Source organism: Giraffa tippelskirchi, chromosome 1 (assembly GCF_054371585.1).
Source record: "Giraffa tippelskirchi isolate mGirTip1 chromosome 1, T2T-mGirTip1v1.2.pri, whole genome shotgun sequence".
Taxonomy (NCBI): Eukaryota; Metazoa; Chordata; class Mammalia; order Artiodactyla; family Giraffidae; genus Giraffa; species Giraffa tippelskirchi.
Window position 1 is genome coordinate 224,668,947 of NC_137275.1, and position 21,876 is coordinate 224,690,822.

Below are 21,876 nucleotides of genomic sequence, written 5' to 3' on the forward strand. Positions count from 1 at the left end.
GGGCTTAGTTGCCCTTCGGCATCTGGGACCTTGGCTCTCTGACTAGGGACTGAACTTTCGTCCCCTGCATTGGAAGGCAGATTCTTCACCACTGGACCACCAGGGAAGTCCCTCAAGACAGTTCTTTAAAGGTTGAATGTCGCAGGTAACACCCATACCTTTTTGGGGGATAGGGGTTGTTTTTTCTCTTTACTTTAAAGCTCTCCAAATGGAAATATCCTATTTGCTTTTTCTGATGGATTTGTGATTATTGTAAAAAATAAAAATATAGAAAGAGTGAAAGCTTCTATGTGATGTCTTCCAAAAACATCCATTCGTAACTCTTTGGTATAGATTTTTACAACATCCCCCCATTGGTTTTATATCATTTATTCCTCTTTTTAAGTAGGGTTTATGCCAGTGTGTTAGCTGGGTGACAGGAAGAAGTGAGGTCCTGTCCTGTTTGGGAAATCAGACCAGCCAAGGATTCATGGATCTCCAACTCCTCAGGGAAGCTGCATGGGCACCAGAGGGAGTAAGACATGACAGACGGCAGATGGGCCATGGCCTCCCCTCTCCCTCTGGCCCAGGAAGAGCATTTAGCAGCCAAAGCAGCCAGCCCAGGCCTGGAGAAATACATGTGCCACTTCTGAAAAACGAAATCCACACACACTGCATGCAAGCAGAAACAGATTCTCATCCCAAGAAAATCAGTAAAAGCACACACTTTATTAGGTACAGCATTGCAGAGGGAGGCCTCCTGGAAAAAACTCTCGTACTAACACTGTCCAACATCACCCTACAGCTCCTTCTACATATCCTCCCTCCCAGGCGACTTAATTCCAACCCACAACCCACAAGGCAGAAGAGTGAAGGCTGTTTGGTGTCGGAAACAGACTCAAGGAACAGAAAGCACTGAATCTCTAAGTCTGAGAAGAGACTTTTAGCCAGGATATGTGGTTGTCTCCTGGTCCTTAGTAGTCAAGGGTGAGCCACCTTGCAAAAGAGAGAAAATTATTTTAAAATTGAAAATAGAAATGCAGCTTGAGTTCCAAGTCAAAATGCTCCATATACATCTAACGAACTCAGCCAGGACCTGGCTCCACAGTGGTTCAAGGCTTCGTAAAATAAATTTGGAAATGGGCTGTTGGGGAGCGGACTCATGAAGACTGACACAGTGACCCAGCTAAGGACAGACATGAAGGTGGCTCTGGGTGAGGAAACTGCTATTCTTAGATTTTTAAAGGTGATCTCACAGCTTCCAAGAGGAAGTGGTACAAATGTCACCAGCCGGCTTTCCAGACCAATAGGAAGAATACCAGGGTGCTTGGCTTCACAGGCATTTCTGAAATGGAGGATGCTTCCTAAAATTATACCAGTTCAGAAGGGCTGATCATGATTTGTTCTAGTTCTGTGAAAAATACCATTGGTATGGAAATATAAGAAACCTCGAATAGCCAAAGCAATCTTGAGGAAGAAGAATGGAACTGGAGGAATCAACCTGCCTGACTTCAGGCTCTACTACAAAGCCACAGTCATCAAGACAGTATGGTACTGGCACAAAGATAGAAATATAGATCAATGGAACAAAATAGAAAGCCCAGAGATAAATCCACGCACATATGGACACCTTATCTTCGACAAAGGAGGCAAGAATATACAATGGAGAAAAGACAATCTCTTTAACAAGTGGTGCTGGGAAAACTGGTCAACCACTTGTAAAAGAATGAAACTAGAACACTTCCTAACACCGTACACAAAAATAAACTCAAAATGGATTAAAGATCTAAACGTAAGACCAGAAACTATAAAACTCCTAGAGGAAAACATAGGCAAAACACTCTCCAACATAAATCACAGCAGGATCCTCCATGACCCACCTCCCAGAATATTGGAAATAAAAGCAAAAATAAACAAATGGGACCTAATTAAAATTAAAAGCTTTTGCACAACAAAGGAAACTATAAGCAAGGTGAAAAGACAGCCTTCAGAATGGGAGAAAATAATAGCAAATGAAGCAACAGACAAACAATTAATCTCAAAAATATATAAGCAACTCCTGCAGCTGAATTCCAGAAAAATAAACGACCCAATCAAAAAATCGGCCAAAAAAAAAAAAAAAAAGAAGGGCTGATCAGTTCCTCCTTCAGCATCAACATATATGACAGAAAAATGACCAGGCAAATAAAAAAGAGCCATATCTATTCAGATATGCCAAGTTTGACAGTGTTTTTCCAAGCTCCTTGGATACTGTGTGCCCAACAGACTATAAATGCCTTCTGTTACTTAATGAATGGTAACCAAGGTAGCTCACAGCATCCAAGAGTTGATAACATGCAGACAGTAAAATATAACAGTTCTCTAAAGATATATTTATCAAGTATTAGTCCTTAAGCTATTCAAATTGGTATATAAACAACTATTTATAGGACTTAGAGAAAATTTTATTTTAAAAATTCAAATATTTAGAATCTGATATATGAGAATAGGCAAAAGTGAGAAAAAAAAGCACTTCTGTGACAAGTATTTAGCTGGTTTGAAAGACAGAGGAATCATTTACTCATAAAGGGGCTCAACGAAGTTAAAAAAGAAACCAAAACCCACATTATTTTAAAAGGACGGCTAAAGCGGCGGATTTAAGTCCTTCAAGAATCAGGGTGATCACCCCCCTGACCTTGACCTTCATCTCCAGTGCTGACAGGCTGGCAAGAAAACATCTACTCTCAAGAAAGGATTACTCTGCAACCTGCTTTGAGTTAGAAAGTAAACGGATGTTAGGAAAATTTCCTTAATTAAGATTCCCCGGAAGTAAGGCACACGTGGCCCAGAGAAGCTGGTGTAGCCCAAGGTCACTATTCTTTGCAGAACATTTGTCTAGCCAGGGTGTCAGGTTGGGAAGACACTCTATCTTCTTGCTTCTGGCCTGGAGGCTGATAGAGGGTGCAGAATGACTCAATGAAATTTGAAAGAAGATGGACTTTACCTATCATGGGACGATCTAAACATATGAACTTTTAAATATTTTAGAGTAAGGTTATCTTACATTAATCACCACTCTCTCTCTCTCTCTCATGTCGTATTTACAAGCTAACAACCTTCATCTGTTGCTAGGATCACTACACATTGTAAGAATATCACCCTCAACCTATGGAAAAGGGAAGGGAGGGAGAAAGTCAACCTCCTTATGGGCTAGAGGCTAGTTTGGTCCCCATCTCATCTCTGATTGGCCTCCATGGCTCACTGTTTTGTTCCCATGATACCCTGCAACATATCTATGGGCAGAGGGAAGATGATGGTCGAGTTTTTCTCAGCAGCAATGGTGGTCAGCGTCTGAAGGTACCGGAGCTGAAGGGCAGCAGGAGATTCAGTGATGACCATGGAGGCTTCTTTCAGAGCCCTGGATGCATTCATCTCTCCCTCAGCCGCAATGACCTACACAACAGTGGCAAGGAGAGATTAAACCAGAGGAAATGCTGGGTGTCGAGCTGCAATCGTCAAACTGGGGCACATCTAGCTCAGGCAATACATGAAGTTTTCCAGGGAATCGGCCAGAATAGTTCTAAAGAAAACAGTTTGCAGATACAGTTTCTATATGATCTTTTCCCTGTAATTGATTTGCCTGAGTGTGTGCTAGAGGTCAAGACATCCTCTTTAGAGGAGGGGGTATGGACTGCGGATCGGAGGATGCGAATTGTTGTATATACAATGCTGTGGATATAATGGATAACTAATGAGAACTGACTATAGCACAGGGGACTCTGCTCAAGGCTCTGTGGTGACCTATATGGGAAGAAAATCCAAAAACACAGAGGGGATATATGTACACATATCACTGATTCACTTTGCTGTACAGCAGAAACTAACATTATAAAGCAACTATACCCCAATAAGAATTAAAAAAAAAAAAGACATCCTCTTTTACTATTTACTGTCTTTCTCCCATTTCTAGGGCATCAAACAAAGGGAAAATTCAGAATACTGCGTAGGAGTTGAGAAAGTGAATGACCCCAATGACTGGATACAAAGCCTTTTGCAAGTCAGATGGATTTCCAATTCTTTGATTTCAAAGAAAGGGAAGAGGACCTTATTGTACTGCAAGCTGATAGATAATTAAAAATGTTTTTCTATGAAAGATCAAAAAAGTCATAGGATTTTTCAGCACAAATTCAGAGGGAGTGCTAAGAATTCTATAAAGGAATTAAAAAAAAAAACCCTCCATTTCCATCTACTTATTTATATAAATAAGGTTTCTTACTCCTCATACCTGTAAAAATGAAAAATAAGAGAACTGATGCTGAATCTTGCCTTATTCTAGCAATAAGTAACAACCACCGACAAGACATGAATTCATTCCTCATTCATCTCATTGAGACCCTTGGTTGTAGTCAGAGAAAACTGAGAAGTATTTTAACTTATATACTAGATGTGTTTCAGAAGGGTGATAAAATAATCCATAACAAAATATATTAGGAAAAGACTCCGTAGGGGATGTGAAATGAAAATATAAATTCAAGGAGAAAAAGGAAAAATGAAAATTCCTAACTACTAAAACAGTTTATTTTCTCATCATTCTATAAAATAGAGAATGGAATCATTATGTTACCTAAATTTCAAAGAAAGCATTTTAGAGAACGATGTTAACAGTTTTACCTTAAACTGTCAATATTTAAAACATGCCAGGACTTATATGTTTGGCAAGTATCCACATTCAAAATGAAAAAATGTACCTGTCTATTAAAAACGTGAGATGGGACACACAGATTTCCTGAATTCTTTGTGGGGTTACGTGAGCAAAGTTTAAAGACTTCTGGAGAGGTGGGGAGGGCGGGGGTTTAGAGTTTAGGTGGTCTTGAGCTCAAATTGCAAAGCTAACCCTTTCCAGCTGAATGTCCTCAGAAAGGTTATTTAACATTCTGAGCCTCAGTTTCTAATCCTTACAATGGGATAGCACCGACTTCATGGGACCATTGTGAGGAAGACAGAGGTCTATCGTGTGTTGCAGTGTATAAGCAGAGGCTGATTATGTAGCAAGGGCAAGGGACAAGGCCTAATTTTTGGATCCACCTATGCCCTAGTTCTAAAGATTCAGAAGCCAAATCTAGGCAGCTATTCCTAAATCCTAATCCTAGGGGGAGACGTGTAAAGACACCATAACCCTCTAAAGTGTAGTTAGGTTGTTCTCACAGGAATCTCAAAATATTAATGGTTCTTTTTTTCCTTCTCATGCTGAATTTTTATTTCAATGTTATGCAACTGTGTAAGTATGAATATTTATTCAATATATAACAATTATGACATCCACAGGGGATTTCTTAGAGAAAATAAGACTGCAAACACTATTGCACAGACCCTAACAAACTATTAAGCTGGTAAATCTGCAGCTGGGAGCACTATGGAGGTTTTTAATGCTTCTGTGAACATGAGAATTGAAAGCAATGGTCGTATGACCCGTATAATTTCATTCAGTTACACAGTTAACTTTGGGGGCCTCCCGGGTGTCAAGACCTGAAAAGGGGCTAGGGATAGAGGAGGGGTTTCCCCAGCTCCTTCAGCTCCTGGCCAAGCAGGGGAGACGGACTTGGAAGCAGACCATTTCATTCCAATGTGACAAACGCTGACTGAGGCAGGTACAAGGCCCAGAGCTGGCACGGAGAGGAAAGTAGTTTTTGCCAAAGGTGAAGTGGTGGGGTTATGCCCTCGATGAAGTGGAACAATAGAGGGTGGAGGCCTTGCTGTTTGGACTAAGGTGAGAAAGAATTTCAGGCAGAACACATGAAAAGGTACTGCAGTATAAAAAAGCTGGTGTGTTCCAGGAACCTATAAGCAGGTGAGCACTGTGAGGAAGAGGGGCAGGTGGGTGTGAACAGGAGGGGGCAGGTGGGTGTGAACAGGAGGGGGCAGGTGGGTGTGAACAGGAGGGGGCAGGTGGGTGTGAACAGGAGGGGGCAGGTGGGTGTGAACAGGAGGGGCAGGTGGGTGTGAACAGGAGGGGGCAGGTGGGGGTGAAGGGGGAGGGTGGGATGGGCAGCAGGGACCCAGGTGTTTGTCTTTATCCTGAAGGTGATGGGAAGTCTCAGATTTAGTTTGAGGAAACACTCCAACAGATGTTAGAGCATCAATAAGAGAAGAGACCGAGAAGAACAGCTCTCAGAGCGATTTGGTGCCAGTCACCAGCGGTGCGGACGGAGAAGGAAATGGGCTGCTGACAGAGACTCAACAGTGTCGGGAGGCGAGGGGGACAGGCTGTGTCTAGGTTCTGGGCTGTGCGTTAGGTGAGACAGAGGAGCCTTACTGGAAGCAGGGACCAGATTAGAGGATGAAACCCTGAATTTATCAGGCAGAGCATTGTGTCCCACTAGGTGTGTGAGAAGGGACACATGCCAGCCACACTGAGAGGAACTCTGGGAACTGTCTCCCAGGCAAGCCCTGGACAGAACACACAAGCTGACCCTGCCACGGGCACAGCAGGCTCTGATTTTTCCCCTGTCATCTCAGATGTCCAATAAAGCGCTTTTTTCTGTCTGGACACAGATCAACTGCAAAGATAGCTCAATCAATCAACACACCATCTCTTGGCTGGGAAGCCAGACCCACCCGGCTGGGCACACATTTTGTTACTAGAAAAGCTGGTCTGAACGAGCTGCCAAAGATGTGAACACAATACCCTAGCTGTGTCTAATACAAGCCAAGCAGGTGTTGTGGGCAGGATCTTAGAAAGCAACACAAGCTACCCGTAGGCATGCGCAGTTTCTGCCAGAAGTGCCGGAGCCCCCGTCAGTTGACACTTTCTATTGACAGACCGTCATGTCAAAAGTTGGCCTTTTCAGGCCTGTGGGCGGGGTCCCACTGTCTCCTCCTGTGGCCCAGGCGGCTGCTCTGAGGGAAGGGCCGAGAAAGGTGACCTGCACTCTGTACTCAACCCTCTCAGTTATCACATGACTAGGCCCAGAGATACAAGCCCGAAAGCCCATGCCAGGTACTTTTCTGAGAATCGTGACAAAGGAAAAAAGGGAGAATCTGCAAGCACAAAAGATATTACATTCCAGTCATGGTCTGAAAATCTTAAAAAGAGGTACCGCTATAACATGTTCAGGAGGATCTGTCCTCTTTTGTAACTTTTCTCTAGAATGACGATGTAGGATGCTGTGTAGGATGCTGTCATCTCAACCAACCATTATCCATCCGGCTAGCAGCGGATGTTTGGATGATTTCCAGTCAGGGGTAACTACCAAGGTCTGCTGTGACCACTCCAGTACACGTCTTCTGGTAAGCAAGCAAGTGCATTCTGCTCAGACCCATGCGGCCAGACACTCCAGAGCTGTGGTGCCGATGTGTATTCTCACCACCGAGACCTCCTCCCTCACCCACACTTGGATCTTTTTCTTTCTTTCTTGTTTAAAGCCGTTATAGTGAATGTTTAGTGTGGCATCTGCTTGTGACATGAATTTGCATTTCTGGCTAATTAACTAGAGGAATTTTTCTCTGAAGTCTGTTAGTCTTTAAGACTCTTACAACCTTTTCTTTTGCAATTTATTTAAGAAACAGTGACCCCTATTTCCCTGAGAACGTGAATACTGGGCCTCGTGGTTGTTGCGGGGTAACTGGACTGTATGGAAGAACTAGACTCCTTGAGATTCTGTGTGCTAACCTCACCCTTAAAGACAGCCAGATCCAGTGAGAGCCCAGTAATTCAGAATTCTAATTGACTTCCTTTATTTTTTCTTGTAAAGGGAAGTCAGGAGCTCTCTTTCCTAACTGGGGAGAATGTCTGCAGAGAAGGCTCAGTCCTTCCTGGAAAGAAGGTGGGGAGCACAAGAAACTCTAATTTCCATGGTCACTAATCAACTGTGTGATTTTGAGGAGATCACGTCACTTTTCTGGGATTTGACATCTCATCTAAATAGTGGTGATGGACAGGGAGGCCTGGCGTACTGCGGTTCATGGGGTTGCAGAGTCGGACACGACTGAGCAACTGAATGAACTGAACTAAATAGTGGGAATGGCAAATAAGTTTCATTTTTAGGGCCAATTTCAAGCAGCTGCACGTTGTTACCTAGAGTGCATCAGGGCTTCCCAGGTGGCGCTAGTGGTAAACAACCTGCCTGCCAATGCAGGAGACATAAGAGACATGGGTTCGATCCCTGAGTTGGGAAAATCCCCTGCAGGAGGAAATGGCAGCCCACTCTAGTGTTCTTGCCTGAAAAATCCCATGGACAGAGGAGCCTGGCAGGCTACAGCCCATAGGGTGGCAAAGAGCCAGACACGACTGAAGTGACTCAGCACGCCCGCAGGAACACCTGGAACGCTCCAGCAGCATCTGAAGTCAAGCTCAGAGAAAAGCAGCGCTGGGGTCAGTGACGGACATGGGAGCCGGAGGGGGAAAGGCAGCACCTGGGCCAGGCATCTGTCACCTTCAGAAGATAATCTCTAAGAACCCTTGGGGGACCAATAGTCTATGTAGTTTATGTATGATAAATTCTATTATTCAATGTGGTTTGGAAACGGGGCTTTTGGTTAATGACAGATTCTAGGTAAAAGGGATCCCTAATTTTCAAAATAACTAGATTACAGTGAGGCATAGTTGATATCATTCTCACAAATACAATTTCATCTTCTAAATAAAATATCATGGTTTGGAGAGAAAACACTTGAGGGCTCTGCAGTATCAGAAGCATCAACACATTGTTGTTGTTTAGTTGCTCAGTCGCGTCCAACTCTGCGACCCCACCGACTGCAGCCCACCAGGCTCCTCTGTCCTTGGGCTTTTCCAGGCAAGAATACTGGAGTGGGTTGCCATTTCCTTCTCTAGAAGATTTTCCCAGTCCAGGGATCGAACATGAGTCTCCTGCTTGGCAGGTGGATTCTTTACCACTGAGCCACCTGAGAAGCCCAGTTAACACATAAGGAAAATCTAAAAGTTCTGGTTAGTAAAACATTCTGGATGCAGTGAGTCAAGTGAATATATTTGGTGCTGGCTAAAAAATTAGAGTGACCCATCTGTGGCTTACAGGGCATCCTAACAGGAGGGCAGGGTTCTGTGCTTTGCCAATTATCACCAGCTGCTACTGTTTTCTAACAACAAATTGGTTCGCTGCTGGTATCTTGGGAGATCTGTCACGTCGACGGCAACTGCTCCTATGAAGACTATCCCTCTGTCTCCATCCAGTCACAGGTGAGGGGTTGTGGGACCTTTTTAGGATCTTTGATCGAAGCTGGACCAGAGGATCACTCTGCTGTGAATCTGGAATGGGGGCTGGTCTGTTTCCCAGAGCAGTCAGCAGGGAGACAGTGCACTTGAGAATCAGCTGTCTGCAGCAAGGGGGGCCCAGGACAAGGAACGCCTGCCTCCTCCGAGGCTGCCTTCTGGTCTCTGGCTTTGATTCTGGTGAGGCTTGACTCTACTTCCGACCCTTGGGTTTGGTAAGACATCTCTATGAGCTCATTTGAACATATCTTCTTTTCCAGATTCACAAATATTCCCTCAGCACCTCCCATGGATGTCACGCACCCATGCAAGGTTAAGACACAGTCAGGGATGATGATAAAAAAGAGGAGAGGAAAAAAAAGCAGAAATCAAGGAAAAAGAAGTGAGGAAAAAAAGAGCAGAGAAAGGAAGATGGAAACTGTAAGAAGGAAGAGCTTGGGAAAAGAGTGAAAGAGAAGACAAAAATAAGGGATGAATGTACACAAAGTGATGAGACAGCCCGCTTACTCTGAAGTCAGACTGTTAGTGTGTCCTTCACAGAGGACTGGGAGAAGAACGCAGGGGATATGCAGTTCTAACAGAATGAAGCAGCTATCTACATATGGGTATTCCCAGGAGATGTGGTTTGTAAAAAACCAAGGTGAAGAACAGTATGTATTGTAACCCTACTTCATAAAATAAACAAGCCAGTAGACTAACAGCCTAGTCAAATAAACCTCAAATGAAAATCTGGGGGTATTAACATATACACTAAGCTGTTAAGAGTGGTGGCCTCTGGTGGGAGGGGGATATGATTTAAAGTGATGAGGAGAGCTTTCATCTTGACTACTTTGGGACTATTTCGAGTCTTTACAACCAGCATGTTTTACATTGTATATTTAAAAAAGAAGACTCCACCAAAAAAAACAAACCACACACACTAAAAACACAAAGTTACCTTGGCTCGGGCCTCCCGGGACGCCTCTGCCTCTGCAGCCATGGCTCTCTGCAACTGCACGGGGAGCTTCACGTCCTTAATTTCCACACGCTCCACCTTTATTCCCCAGTCATCCGTGGCATCATCCAGGGTACACTGTTAGGAAGGGAGAAGGCAGGCTGAAAATGTTCAGCCTAGCACAGGAGCCTAAGGCAGCTGTGTTCACTGGGATCTGGAGTGGGTGAGGTGCTGGTGGAGGGCTGCAGAGAGAGTTATCCATGGAGGCATGCAGGCTGAACTGGAGTGGGTGAGGTGCTGGTGGACAGCTGCAGAGAGAGTTATCCACGGAGGCATGCAGGCTGAACTGGAGTGGGTGAGGTGCTGGTGGAGGGCTGCAGAGAGAGTTATCCATGGAGGCATGCTGGCTGAAGCTGGAGGCTGGATTACTGGGAAGTTGTTCTTTTTTTTTTTTTAACTTTACAATATTGTATTCATTTTGCCATACATTGACATGAATCCACCATGGGTGTACTGCTACTAATAAGCTAATGTGGGTTGGCAAACGTTTTCTAAAAGAGCCAAATCCTTCAGTCGTGTCCAAATCTTTGTGACCCAATGGACTGTAGTCTGCCAGGCTCCTCTGTCCATAGGATTCTTCAAGCAAGAATACTGGAGTGGGTTGTCATGCCCTCCTCCAGGGGATTTTCCTGACCCAAGAATTGAATCTGCATCTCTTATGGCTCCTGCACTGGCAGGCAGGTTCTTTACCACTAGTGCCACCTGGGAAGCCCTAAGGGTTAGATAGTGATTATTGATTTTCGGTCTTTGTTGCAACTAACTCTGCCCTTGCTGATTAAAAGTGGCCATGGAAAATAATATACCAGTCACTGGGTGTGGGCGCATTCTAATAAACCTGCACTTATTAAAACAGGCGGCCAGAGAACTCCTGAGCTAATGTGAATCTGTGTGAGCCATGTTAATTCTTTGTGCTTCAACCTCCTCCCTTTACAACAGCAGGAGTGAAATCACACTATTCTATTTCATATGGTTGTTGGGGATATCACATAAGACCAAATAAATCTACTCAAACAGTAACAGTTCAGATGTATAGTACTTGATCTTTTTTGACCAAGTCAGATTTGATTCATCATCTGTTACGAAGGCAAGATTGGAAAGGGTTAGAGTTACAAACGAAGTCATAGGACTCACACAGAATATGGCTCTAACCACACCTGCCCTGTCTTGCAGAATAGCCTCTGAACTATTACGCTAAAAGAAAAAGGCTAACACTAATTTTGGGGAAAAAAATATACACTGGAGGGAATTAAAAAACAATGCAGGCATTGGAGTGTTATTAACCTATAACCTACTTATGTAAAAAAAAATCCCCTTCCATCAAGTTTGGGGAGCGTTTTCTACGAAGAAAAAAAGGCCAGTGATTCTCCAAGTTGACTTAAGGACAAGTTCTCAAATGCCCGCGGACCCTGCACTTCACCCCCCAAACTTGCAGCTGAGTCCCATCGGCGGTGCCCTCCTCACCTGCGGTGCCCTCCTCACCTGCATGTTGTGTGCAATCTCTTCCCTGTCAGAGAGGATCTGGGAAAGGTTCTTGGTGCCCAGGACGTTCCTCAGGGTCGTTTGTGCCAAAAGACGGGTTGCTGAGTCAGCGTTGGTGATGTTTGCCACAGCCAGAGTAGCGTTCTGCACACGGTAATAGACCACGCCGTCCACACTGATGGTAACCGAGTCCTTAGTGAGGATCTGTAACGCAGGGAAGCAACGTGAAATCTGTCAGCCTCCTCTTTAATAAAACTCTAAGGAGTGTTATTCCACCGAATGTCGTAAAATAAGAGCTGATTTTTTTTTTTAGTAAGTGCTATTGACTGAATGTTTGCGTCCCCCTAAAATTCATGTTGAAACTCCATCCCCAATGTGTTGGGTGTTGGAGGTGGGGCCTTTGGGAGGCCATCAGGGCTCCACCCTCATGAATGGGGTTAGCACCCTTACAAAAGAGACCCGAGAGATTCCTCCCCCTTCTACTACGTGAGGACGTAACGAGGAAACAGTGACCTAGGAATGAGGAGGCAGGCCCTCATCAGACACCAACTTTGCTGGTGTCTTCACCAGCACTACTTCACAACTGTGAACAATACACATCTGGTTTATAAGCCACCTAATTTTTTATAGCGGCCCCAAAGGACTAAGACAGCAAAGTATCAGAATGTTCACTATGTCTTAAAAGTTTTAATAAAGTACATTCATTTACTTATTAATTCCATTCATTCATTTGGTCATTCAACAAACGCTGAGACTTAGTCACAGTCAGTAGCAGGCATTGTGCTAGGTTTCGGGGATAAAGGTATGAAAAACACTTAGTTCCTACTTTCAAGGAGGTCAGGGAATCAAGGGAAGCTCCAAGGAACAAAGATGGACAGTTGTAGCTGGCAGAGGAGAGACACGAACTAAGTCTTGAAAAAGGAAATAAAAATTTTCTGAGGATGGAGTGAAAGAGTATTCAAGGCAGATAATAATGTGTGAAAAGGAGCAGAGGTACCAGAGAGCCTGTCTGATGAACTTGAAGTAGCACAGTGTTACTGGAACAAAAGAAGAACTGAACTCTCTTCACAGGGTGCTGTCAGGGTGCAAGTGCATTCACAGTGAACTTCATAAAAGGGCTACAGGACACAGACGCAGCGTGTCAGGGCCTCCTATCACGTTCAACGGCAGAGCCCTTGGTTTGGTGCAAAGCCCTTTGGTACCTGCCCTCTGGCCTCCCTCCTCCCCACTCCTGCACACATTCTCTGCTAGATGATGTGGCGGTTCCCACACGCACCATGCTCCATGCCCCAGGCCTCTCTGCAGGTGCTCCTCTGCTAGGACGTCCTCCCCCATCTCTCCTCCCCACAACGTCAGACAGGCACGGCATCTAAGACACAGCTCAAGTGTCCTCTTCGCTATGAAACTTGCCTGCCCCACCTGGCAGAGTTAAATACTCATTCCTTCACCCATTCCCTGCAGTGACGTGATTTATTGACACCACTACCTCCCTGTTAGACTATGAACTTCCGGAAGGCAGTTTGTCTTTGTATCTCTCGCGCTGGCAGAGTGCTTGATACACAGCAGGTAGTCAATAAAACAAGAGACGGGCTAGACTGAAACACGGTCCCAGGGATAGAGTGAGGGAGGAGTAGTGTGGGAAGGGTCAGGAGACCTCAACCACAGTTCCAGCCCTGCTGGTTCCCCCCTCAGGGACCTCCAGTGAGGGTTTTAGACTGTTTGACTTAGCGATTCCTCATCTGTGAGATGGGGCTACTAATACTGCCCAATTCTACGCAAATTTCTTTGAGGGTCAAATAAGATGTTTGCAAGTGAAGCCATTTTGAGAGTGTAAAGAGCTATGTACATGGAAAAGTCATAAAAACGATAACAAATAGCTGTTTAGTTCTGCCAGGCATCAAGAGTTAATTCTTTTTTTTCAGTAACCTAGAAAAACTTCAAATTTGGAGAAGTGGGGAGTTTGTCAATAGATACATAATATATTACCATCTTGTGTGAAAATTAATTTTTTCCCATGATGTGATGGAAAATGTAGGTCATTTCTAAAGGAATTCTTGCCACGGAGACTCTGCCACAGCTGGAGCTTTGTAAAGTTGCAGCCTCTCTATTTAGTGATTATTGTAGGCAGAGTGTTTATCTTCCTTCATAACAAGTTCACAGGGGATCAGAAAAAGGACTGCTTGCCAAGTTTCAAACTGCTCTGCGTTCAGGGAGCAGCTGGAAGGCAGAAGCTTACCGTGACCCCGCCAGATGCCTGCCATGTTTACAGAGGAAAGTGCCAGAACTCTCCGCTACCCTGAAAGGGCTCCTTCTGAGAGTCAACCTCCCACACAGAGAGGACAGACATGCTCTCAGTCTTGCTTTCACGGGGAAAAATGATTTTTGCTGCCACTACATACGTGTGGATTACAAACTCTCACCTCACTAACTGCTTGGCTCAGGAGCAGCAGGGAAGCTTCTGAGTTGGTTTCTGGATTTTGTGAGCAGGCCCCACCACTCTGCTGAGGACCTGGCCTCTGGCCAGCAGACACCAGCAGTGTTCTCTGGTCCTTCCCTTCCTCTGTTTTCAGGCTTTCTACCTGTGATGGTCATGACGCCTCACTGTCATGACCCGTGATCGTCATGACGCCATCACTGTGTCAAGGGCTGGGATGGAACCGAGGTAGGATGCACTTAGCGTGGAGCTGTGGGGGAAGCCTTGATCAGGGACTCTGCAGGGCTGGCACTGAGTCCTGGCCCTGCCCCTGTAGTCGGGAGGAATTCCTGTCTCACTGCAACCGTCTACTTTCTGGGATTCTGCTGTGAGCTTCAACGGTGAGGCACTTGGAAAAAGCCTGAAATAATTACTAATATAAAATATCATATTCTTATTTAAAATATCAAATGGGCAGTTTCTAATTCTTTGGCTTCTGACCAGTTTATCTAGAATACCGTCAAGAACTGTAAGAAGAATGTTCTATCAGAAACCCAGAGAGGACTGTGGTAGGGAGAACGCTGACGACAGTGGTAATGGTGACACTATACTTATATTGACATTATGGTATGTTTTGTAATGATAATAAGCACTTTCATAACACTTACTACTTATCACCCTTTACTCGAAGCACTTTACACAGAGCGTCTCATTTAGTCTTCACAAGACCTCTACAGAATAGGTCCTGCTAGTATCACCTCTGTTTTATAGATGAGGAAATGGGGGCACAGAGAAGTTAAGGACTTGCTGGAGGTCACACAGCCAGAAAACACTGAGGGCAGAGAGGCTCTCCAGCTGTGCTGTGACCACCGTCCCCTGCTGCCTCTCTGCGCCAGGCCCATGACAGCTCAGCCATCCACGGCAAGAGACAACCTTACCTCCTGAGGAGGAATATCAAATGAAATAGTCCTCATGTCCACTTTGATGAAGCTGTCGGTGCACGGCAGAATAAAAAACAAACCTGCAACAGAGACATGCCTGAGATCGGAGGCAACGTGGCACCTCACCTCGTCAGCGCACTGTTCCCTTCGGTTCTAACAGGACCACCCCGAAACAGGACCACCCCGATTGACGGAAAGAAAGCAGTGCCTCTCGGTGGATGAGCCGGAGGCCAGGAGGGTCACCCTTGACTCCCGCTGCTTTCTTCCCACATCCAGCCGTCCCCACAAGACCTGCGGACTACACTTCCCTACTCCACTCTCACTGTCACCCATTTGCTTTTACTGACCCTTTTTTTTTTGGCCGTCCCACACAGCATGTGGGAACTTAGTTCCCTGCAGGGATTGAACCCACGCCCGCTACAGTGGAAGCGTGGAGTCTTAACCACTGGACCACCAGGGAAATCCCTGTTTTCACTTAGACTGATGCAATTGCTTCTTACATTACCTTGCTGTTTCTTCCAGTTTATTTCCTACAAACAGGCCGTACCAGGTCCTGCACAACCTGTCCCTGCTTAGCTCTTCACCACTCCCCTCTCTTTCCGTCCTGCACCCTGGCTAGGCTGGGCTGCCTGCAGTTCACTGAGCCTACACTGCTCTTCTCTGCATGGCTCTGCACATATTCTCACACTGGGGACACCTCTCCTCCAGTTCTCACCTTTTCCTGCCAAGATATCACCTCCAGAAAGCATCCTACCACTTGGGGTCCACACTCTTTTCTGGGTTTCCACAGCCATCTGTGACTTCTTGACATAACATTTACCACGTGGGACTGTAACTGTCAACTGTTTCCTTGCTGGTGTCCCATCACCAGGCAGAAAGATCCTTGAGGGCAGAGACTCTGTTTTCGTGTCCCTTGAATTCTCAGAGCCTGGAACTCAGTGGGAGCTTAACTGAAGTTTGCCGAAAATAAAGACTGGAAGCATTTATTTCAGTAGGGATTCTCACGCTCAAATTTCGATAGCTGCAGCTATTCCTGGCCTAAAGATAATCTTATCAACTCAAATAGGAAGGGGAGAGGAGGGGCGGGAAGGAAAGGGTAATTTCTGGTAGGCTGTACTGCTATTGTTGCATAAATTCTGCTGTGAGAAACCTTCTAAGTCAACAGAGACCTTCATGAAGGAAATCACATCAGTAAAAGGATGCATTTTGCTTTCCAAACAGTGCAAGCACTCACCAGGTCCTTTGGCTCCTCCTTGTAAGATGCGACCCAGTCTGAAGATGATGGCTCTTTCATATTCTTTTATGATCTAGATTAAAAACACAAATCATAATTTAACATGAGTACAAGTAGTTACATGTATAGCTTTTGAAATATTATATATATATTTCTCCTCTAAACAGGTGAGATGTTTATAACACCAGATAACAGCTACAGGTAACATGTTAATGTTTAATGACCCCTCCCAAAATAACCAAAAATTACTTTTTTTGTGGATTATAAAAGCAATAGATACTCACTGTATAAAATCTAGATAGTATAGAAAGAGTATGCAAAAGCAAATTCACAACTTCACTCCTCAGCTGTTATTATTATTCAATTACTCATGAATTGTCAACACAAGGGAAAAAAAGTTAACATCCTTCTGGTTCCTTAAATTATAATAGTAACTTATCTGAAAGTTCTTAGAGCATATTTTATCTTTTTAGGAATATGTAAGTGACTGTCATTTATCACAGTATTAATAACTTCATGGCAAATAGACGGCGAAACCGTGGAAACAGAGGCAGACTTTATTTTTTTGGGCTCCAAAATCACTGCAGATGGTGACTGCAGCTACCAAATTAAAAGACACTTACTCCTTGGAAGGGAAGTTATGACCAACCTAGACAACAAAGGTCCATCTAGTCAAGGCTATGGTTTTTCCAGTAGTCATGTATGGATGTGAGAGTTGGACTATAAAGAAAGCTGAGTGTCAAAGAATTGATGCCTTTGAACTGTGGTGTTGGAGAAGACTCTTGAGAGTCCCTTGGACTGCAAGGAGATCCAACCAGTCCATTCTAAAGGAAATCAGTCCTGAGTGTCCACTGGAAGCACTAATGTTGAAGCTGAAACTCCAATACTTTGGCCACCTGACGCGCAGAACTTACACATTTGAAAAGACCCTGATGCTGGGAAAGATTGGGGGCAGGAAAACGGGACAACAGAGGATGAGATGGTTGGATGGCATCCCCGACTCAATGGACATGGGTTTGGGTGGACTCTGGGAGTTGGTGATGGACAGGGAGGCCTGGCGTGCTGTAGTCCATGGGGTTGCAAAGAGTCAGACACGACTGAGTGACTGAATTGAACTGAACTGAATAACTCTATAGAAGAAATAACCAGCATAGGTGGGACAATAACCACGTGCCAGGTGTTAAGTACGTAATTCATTTAATCCTCACAACAGCCCTATAAGACAGATGTTGCCATTTCCTCCCATCTGACAGGTGAGGAAATTCGTCAAAGGTCACACAGTAAACAGTAGCGCCTGCAGTCACACCTCAGAATCCTGACTCTGGAGGACTTTTTCTCACAGGATTGTCCTGCATCCCTGATTTCAGAAAATTTTAGATGGAGATCCCTACTTTAACCCACAGGAAGGACTGACTGGATAGGGGCTGAAAAGAAGTGTTTTTTAAAGAAAATTATTTATTTTTTTGGCCACACTCCAAGGCATGTGGGACCTTAGTTCTCGGACCAGAGATCAAACCCACACCCCCGTGCACCGAAAGGTGGAGTCTTAACCACTGCACCACCAGGGAAGTCCCTGAAAAGCAGTCTTACAATTCCACTGTAATAGGTGGCTAGAGTAAATTTTTCAGGAGATGAGGGGAAAAGAATTATAGGTCAGTATGGTCTCTCTTACACACACACACACACACACATACCCTTCATGGGCTTATGTACTTATGAGTTGACCCCTTTCCAGATGTGAATGAAATCTTTTTTACCTTTATGCACATCCATATTGACATTGGGAAAGTTATAACCGTGAACAAGAATGATACAGCCACCAAAATCCATCCACAAACACCGAGGCCTGCACTGGGGCTATCTGTGAAAACAAAAAACATACAGTTCTTATCAGTGTTCTTAGCATGATCCCTCCATCTTCACCCTTGCCGTTCACTGAACCTCGTCAGTTGTTTACATGAATTTTCCCACTAGATCCACATATAAACTTTGAAATGCAAGCGCTGCTCTCCCTAATCTTTATTATGTGATGAAGTGATAAAACTTTTAGGATCCACACCCAACTAGCAAGAAGGTTAAGTTTAGTGGCAAAATCATTATAATACTAAGCGGTAAGTATAGACACAGTATCTGTTCAGAACATTTTGAAAAACACAAGAATAGGAGCAACTCACACCACAATGTTGGAACGGAGGTGAAAGCAGAGTGGGGCGGGTAGGCAACGGTGGCAGTTGTTAGAGGGGCTTCTTGCAGGACGTGATGGTTAAGGAAAAACCAGTGAAACAGAAGGGGAAGGAGGATAAAAGGCATTTAAGCTGAGGGTACAGCATAATTAAAGGTGAAAATCATGATATACTCGTACAAGCTCATTTAGGTCCTCTATTTAAAATACCTGTAGAACATCTCACTAGGTATACGCACAATTTATCATCCATGTTGGTTCAGATTTCTTACTATTATGAAAATGTTACAATGAACATCTTTGTACATGGTTTTCCTCTGACATTTCTAATAGTTTACCTTTTCTTTAACATGAAATTGGGTTTTTTTCTCTTTTTGGCTGTGCAATGTGGCTTGTGAGATCTTAGTTCCTCGATCAGGGATTGAATCCATGCCCTTGGCAGTGAAAATGCAGAGTCTTAACCACTGGTCCACCAGGGAATTTCCTGAAATAGCTTTTTGTCTGATCACAAAGATAATATTAATACATGTCCCACTCCAAATAGTTTCGAAAAGTATAGACAAGGAGGGGAAAATTACTCAGTTTCAAGATGATAAATATTCTTCCAAACCCTTTTTGTGCATGTACATTTTTCAAAGTAAATAAATAAAATTTGCAACCTATTTTCCTCCCTTCTAGGTATTGTTCTTTCAGGTTCCTTTTCAGGCTTTGTTGCTATGCATTTGTGCTTTTTGTTTTAGTTTTTTTTTTTAATCAATTGGTGGTTTAGTTGCTAAGTCGTGTCCGACTCTTGCAACCCTGTGGACTGTAGTCTGCCAGGCTCCTCTGTCCATGGGATTCTCCAGGCAAGAATCCTGGAGTGGTTTGCCATTTCCTTCTCCAGGAGATCTTCCCAACCCAGGAATCAAACCTGGGTCTCCTGCATTGCAGGCAGACTCTTCACCAACTGAGCTTCGAGGGGTCAAGGAATTCGTATCAATTTCACTTGCACAAAGGTAATCAAGTCAAATCGCCCCACGAGACGTGGCGAGAAGAGCGTGGTCCTCCGCTCGCTGCTTCCAGTTTCTTCTGGTCACGGCAAGCGCTCTTTCAGGGGCGTATTGTGGTGTTTGTTCTAAAGAACACACTAGTTTTGTTATTGCTTTTTCAGTTTTGCGCTTCATCTATTGACCTCCTACCCCTACCCCACCACATAAAAACACCTATCCTTGGAATTGCATAAAAATATCAAATTCTTCATAAATATGCAAATAGGATTCAGAGCTAAGCCATGCAGTGAGGCGTAATTTGTTTTTCACTCATACAATCTACTGATTTTTTTTTTTTCTGGAGTCACTGTCCTCTTTTATTTTTCCTTTGCTTAGTTTTCGGGGTACTGAACGATTCAACTTTCCTCAGTTGTCTACACCTCCTTTCAGCAGGCTCAGATATTCTACCCATTTCACCTCCTGAGGAGGCATCTCGGAGCCGTGTCTGGACCTAGTCTTGTTCTTGGTGCAACAGCACTCCCTCTGCTGCCTTTCACTGCCATCCTGAAATCCCCCTTCGTTTCCGGAGCTGCTTCCTACTCTGTATCTGATGGCTTCCTGGCTCTTGGGGGTTTTTTGTGGGAGACAGAGGGCCTGAATAGGCTCAGGGATAGATCCCTGTTCTTTTCAAGCTTGGAAGGCTGGTCTTTCCAGGAGCTGTTTTAATAATGAGAGGGAGGGAAGAGTGCCAGAGAGGAAGAGGTAGGCCAGGTATGGGTGAGTCCTTAGATCAGAAGGAGCCTTTAGACGGCAGTGAGGAGAGGTTCCGAATAAATAGGAGCCCAAGAAAGCAGCAGAGTGATGGCTGGGAGCACAGAGAAAAGACAGACACATGTGAGCATCCAGGTCAGGTGCTCCAAAACCTAAGATGAAAGATGAGAAATATACCTGAGTACTTTGGTTTGGTGTGGTTTTGGCCATGCCCTGTGGGACCTTCCCAAACAGGGATCAATGCTGTGCCTCCTGCAGTGGAAGCGTGGGCTCTTAAGGACGGCCGGGCACATCCCTGCACGAGTCCTCTGCTCACACGTGACTTTGCAGTTTTCCGACCCTGTGTCACAGTGTGAGGTGAATGTCCTACAAGTGATCTAAGCTAACCCTGCAGGCTTCCAAGTCGTCTCTCAGAGGGGCATGGACACATTCAGTGAGATTTCAAGCAAGGTCACATGCCACTCGTGGAGAAGTCCTGTCAGGTGCTGTCGTAACGGATACGAATCACAGCAGCCTTCTTAGGCGGCTTGTTATACTTCATGCACTGTATTGAATTACTTTAGACACATATCTCATTTAGTCCTTACAAAGTCCCTGGGAAGTTAGGTGTTTTTAATTCCACTTTCCCATACCAATGAAGTCACTGAAAAAACATTTTTCCTGAGGTCACACACAGTGGAGGACGTGGGCTTCAAATATAGGCCATCCCACTCCAAAGCCCATGTTATAAATCAACTCACTCTTTGACCCTTTGCCTCTGAATAATAATAATAATAAACGCCTTATTAAAGAAGCTGTTGTTTGGAGCACTTCCTCAAGACAAACTCCAAACTGGAAAAGCATGGTAGGAGTTCTGAGGATGAAATCTGAGTCTCACAGAGGAAGCCCTCTTAATCCCAGTTGTGCCTATTTATAGCAAAGGACAGTCTCAAGGCTCATTGCCAGGCTCAGGTCTAGGCTTCCCAAGTGAAAGGAATTCCAAACAAGGAACAGATGGGCCACAAAAACTTACCTGACAGCGTCTGGTACTTTCTGAAACACTGCTCCAAGACTCCCTTATTCCAGGCAAAGCTCTGTGTCCACAACATTCTAAACTATAAACTCCCTGAAGGCACGGCCATTTCTTTTTTATGTTTATACTTTCAATGTCTAGCACAGTTATCTCCCAGAGAGAGGATATAAAATACTTCTTAGCTTACCTGCTGGATTTATAATTTCTTTGTGCATTTATATCCCTTTTAAGATAAATTTCCAGTTTCAACTCTCTGTGATTTCTGACTTGTGTGATCTTTACCTCTCTGAACATTTGAGTCTTGAAATAATCAGACTGGACTCCCAGGATTGAGGCAGTGCTCAGTAAACACAGATGACAGTTTTCTGTCATTCTCCTATTTCATTCAAGTGTTCCATTTCCACCACAAAAAATGGGAAAATAGGCACCTTTTCCCTTCTTGATAAAAACCTTAATTTTTCCCTCACTTTGTGCCTGACTGGCTAGGCCTGGAGAGTCAAAGACCCTCAAGAAGCTCATTTATGAATGAATTATTAATACCAGATGAGTACAGGGGATTTGACTGCCAATCAAGAGGAAGAAGAAATTAAGTGAATTTTCTGAAAATTGGGCTTGGTCTTTCACTTTTCAAAGGCTCAGCTAGAAATAATCTGAGCATACACACTGGGGAAATAGCACTGTTTCACCCTGAAACTCTT

General features: G+C 44.4%; 1 protein-coding gene across 2 annotated transcripts in view; it reads right to left on the bottom strand.

Annotated features, from left to right (window-relative positions):
- Nucleotides 1-689: 689 nt before the first annotated feature.
- Nucleotides 690-21,876, bottom strand: part of STOM (stomatin) — a 30,298-nt gene continuing 9,111 nt past the window's right edge. The window contains exons 2-8 of one of the 2 annotated variants that reach the window (XM_081529193.1): nt 18,003-18,106; nt 16,246-16,318; nt 15,009-15,091; nt 11,658-11,861; nt 10,122-10,256; nt 3,320-3,411; nt 690-975 (exon numbers count right to left, since the gene is read on the bottom strand). In XM_081529193.1, coding sequence (XP_081385319.1) covers nt 954-975; nt 3,320-3,411; nt 10,122-10,256; nt 11,658-11,861; nt 15,009-15,091; nt 16,246-16,318; nt 18,003-18,106 — 713 coding nt within the window. In that variant the 3' untranslated portion in view covers nt 690-953. Of the gene's footprint in view, nt 3,412-10,121; nt 10,257-11,657; nt 11,862-15,008; nt 15,092-16,245; nt 16,319-18,002; nt 18,107-21,876 lie in introns of both variants that reach the window. The other variant, XM_081529182.1, reaches the window with a different exon arrangement.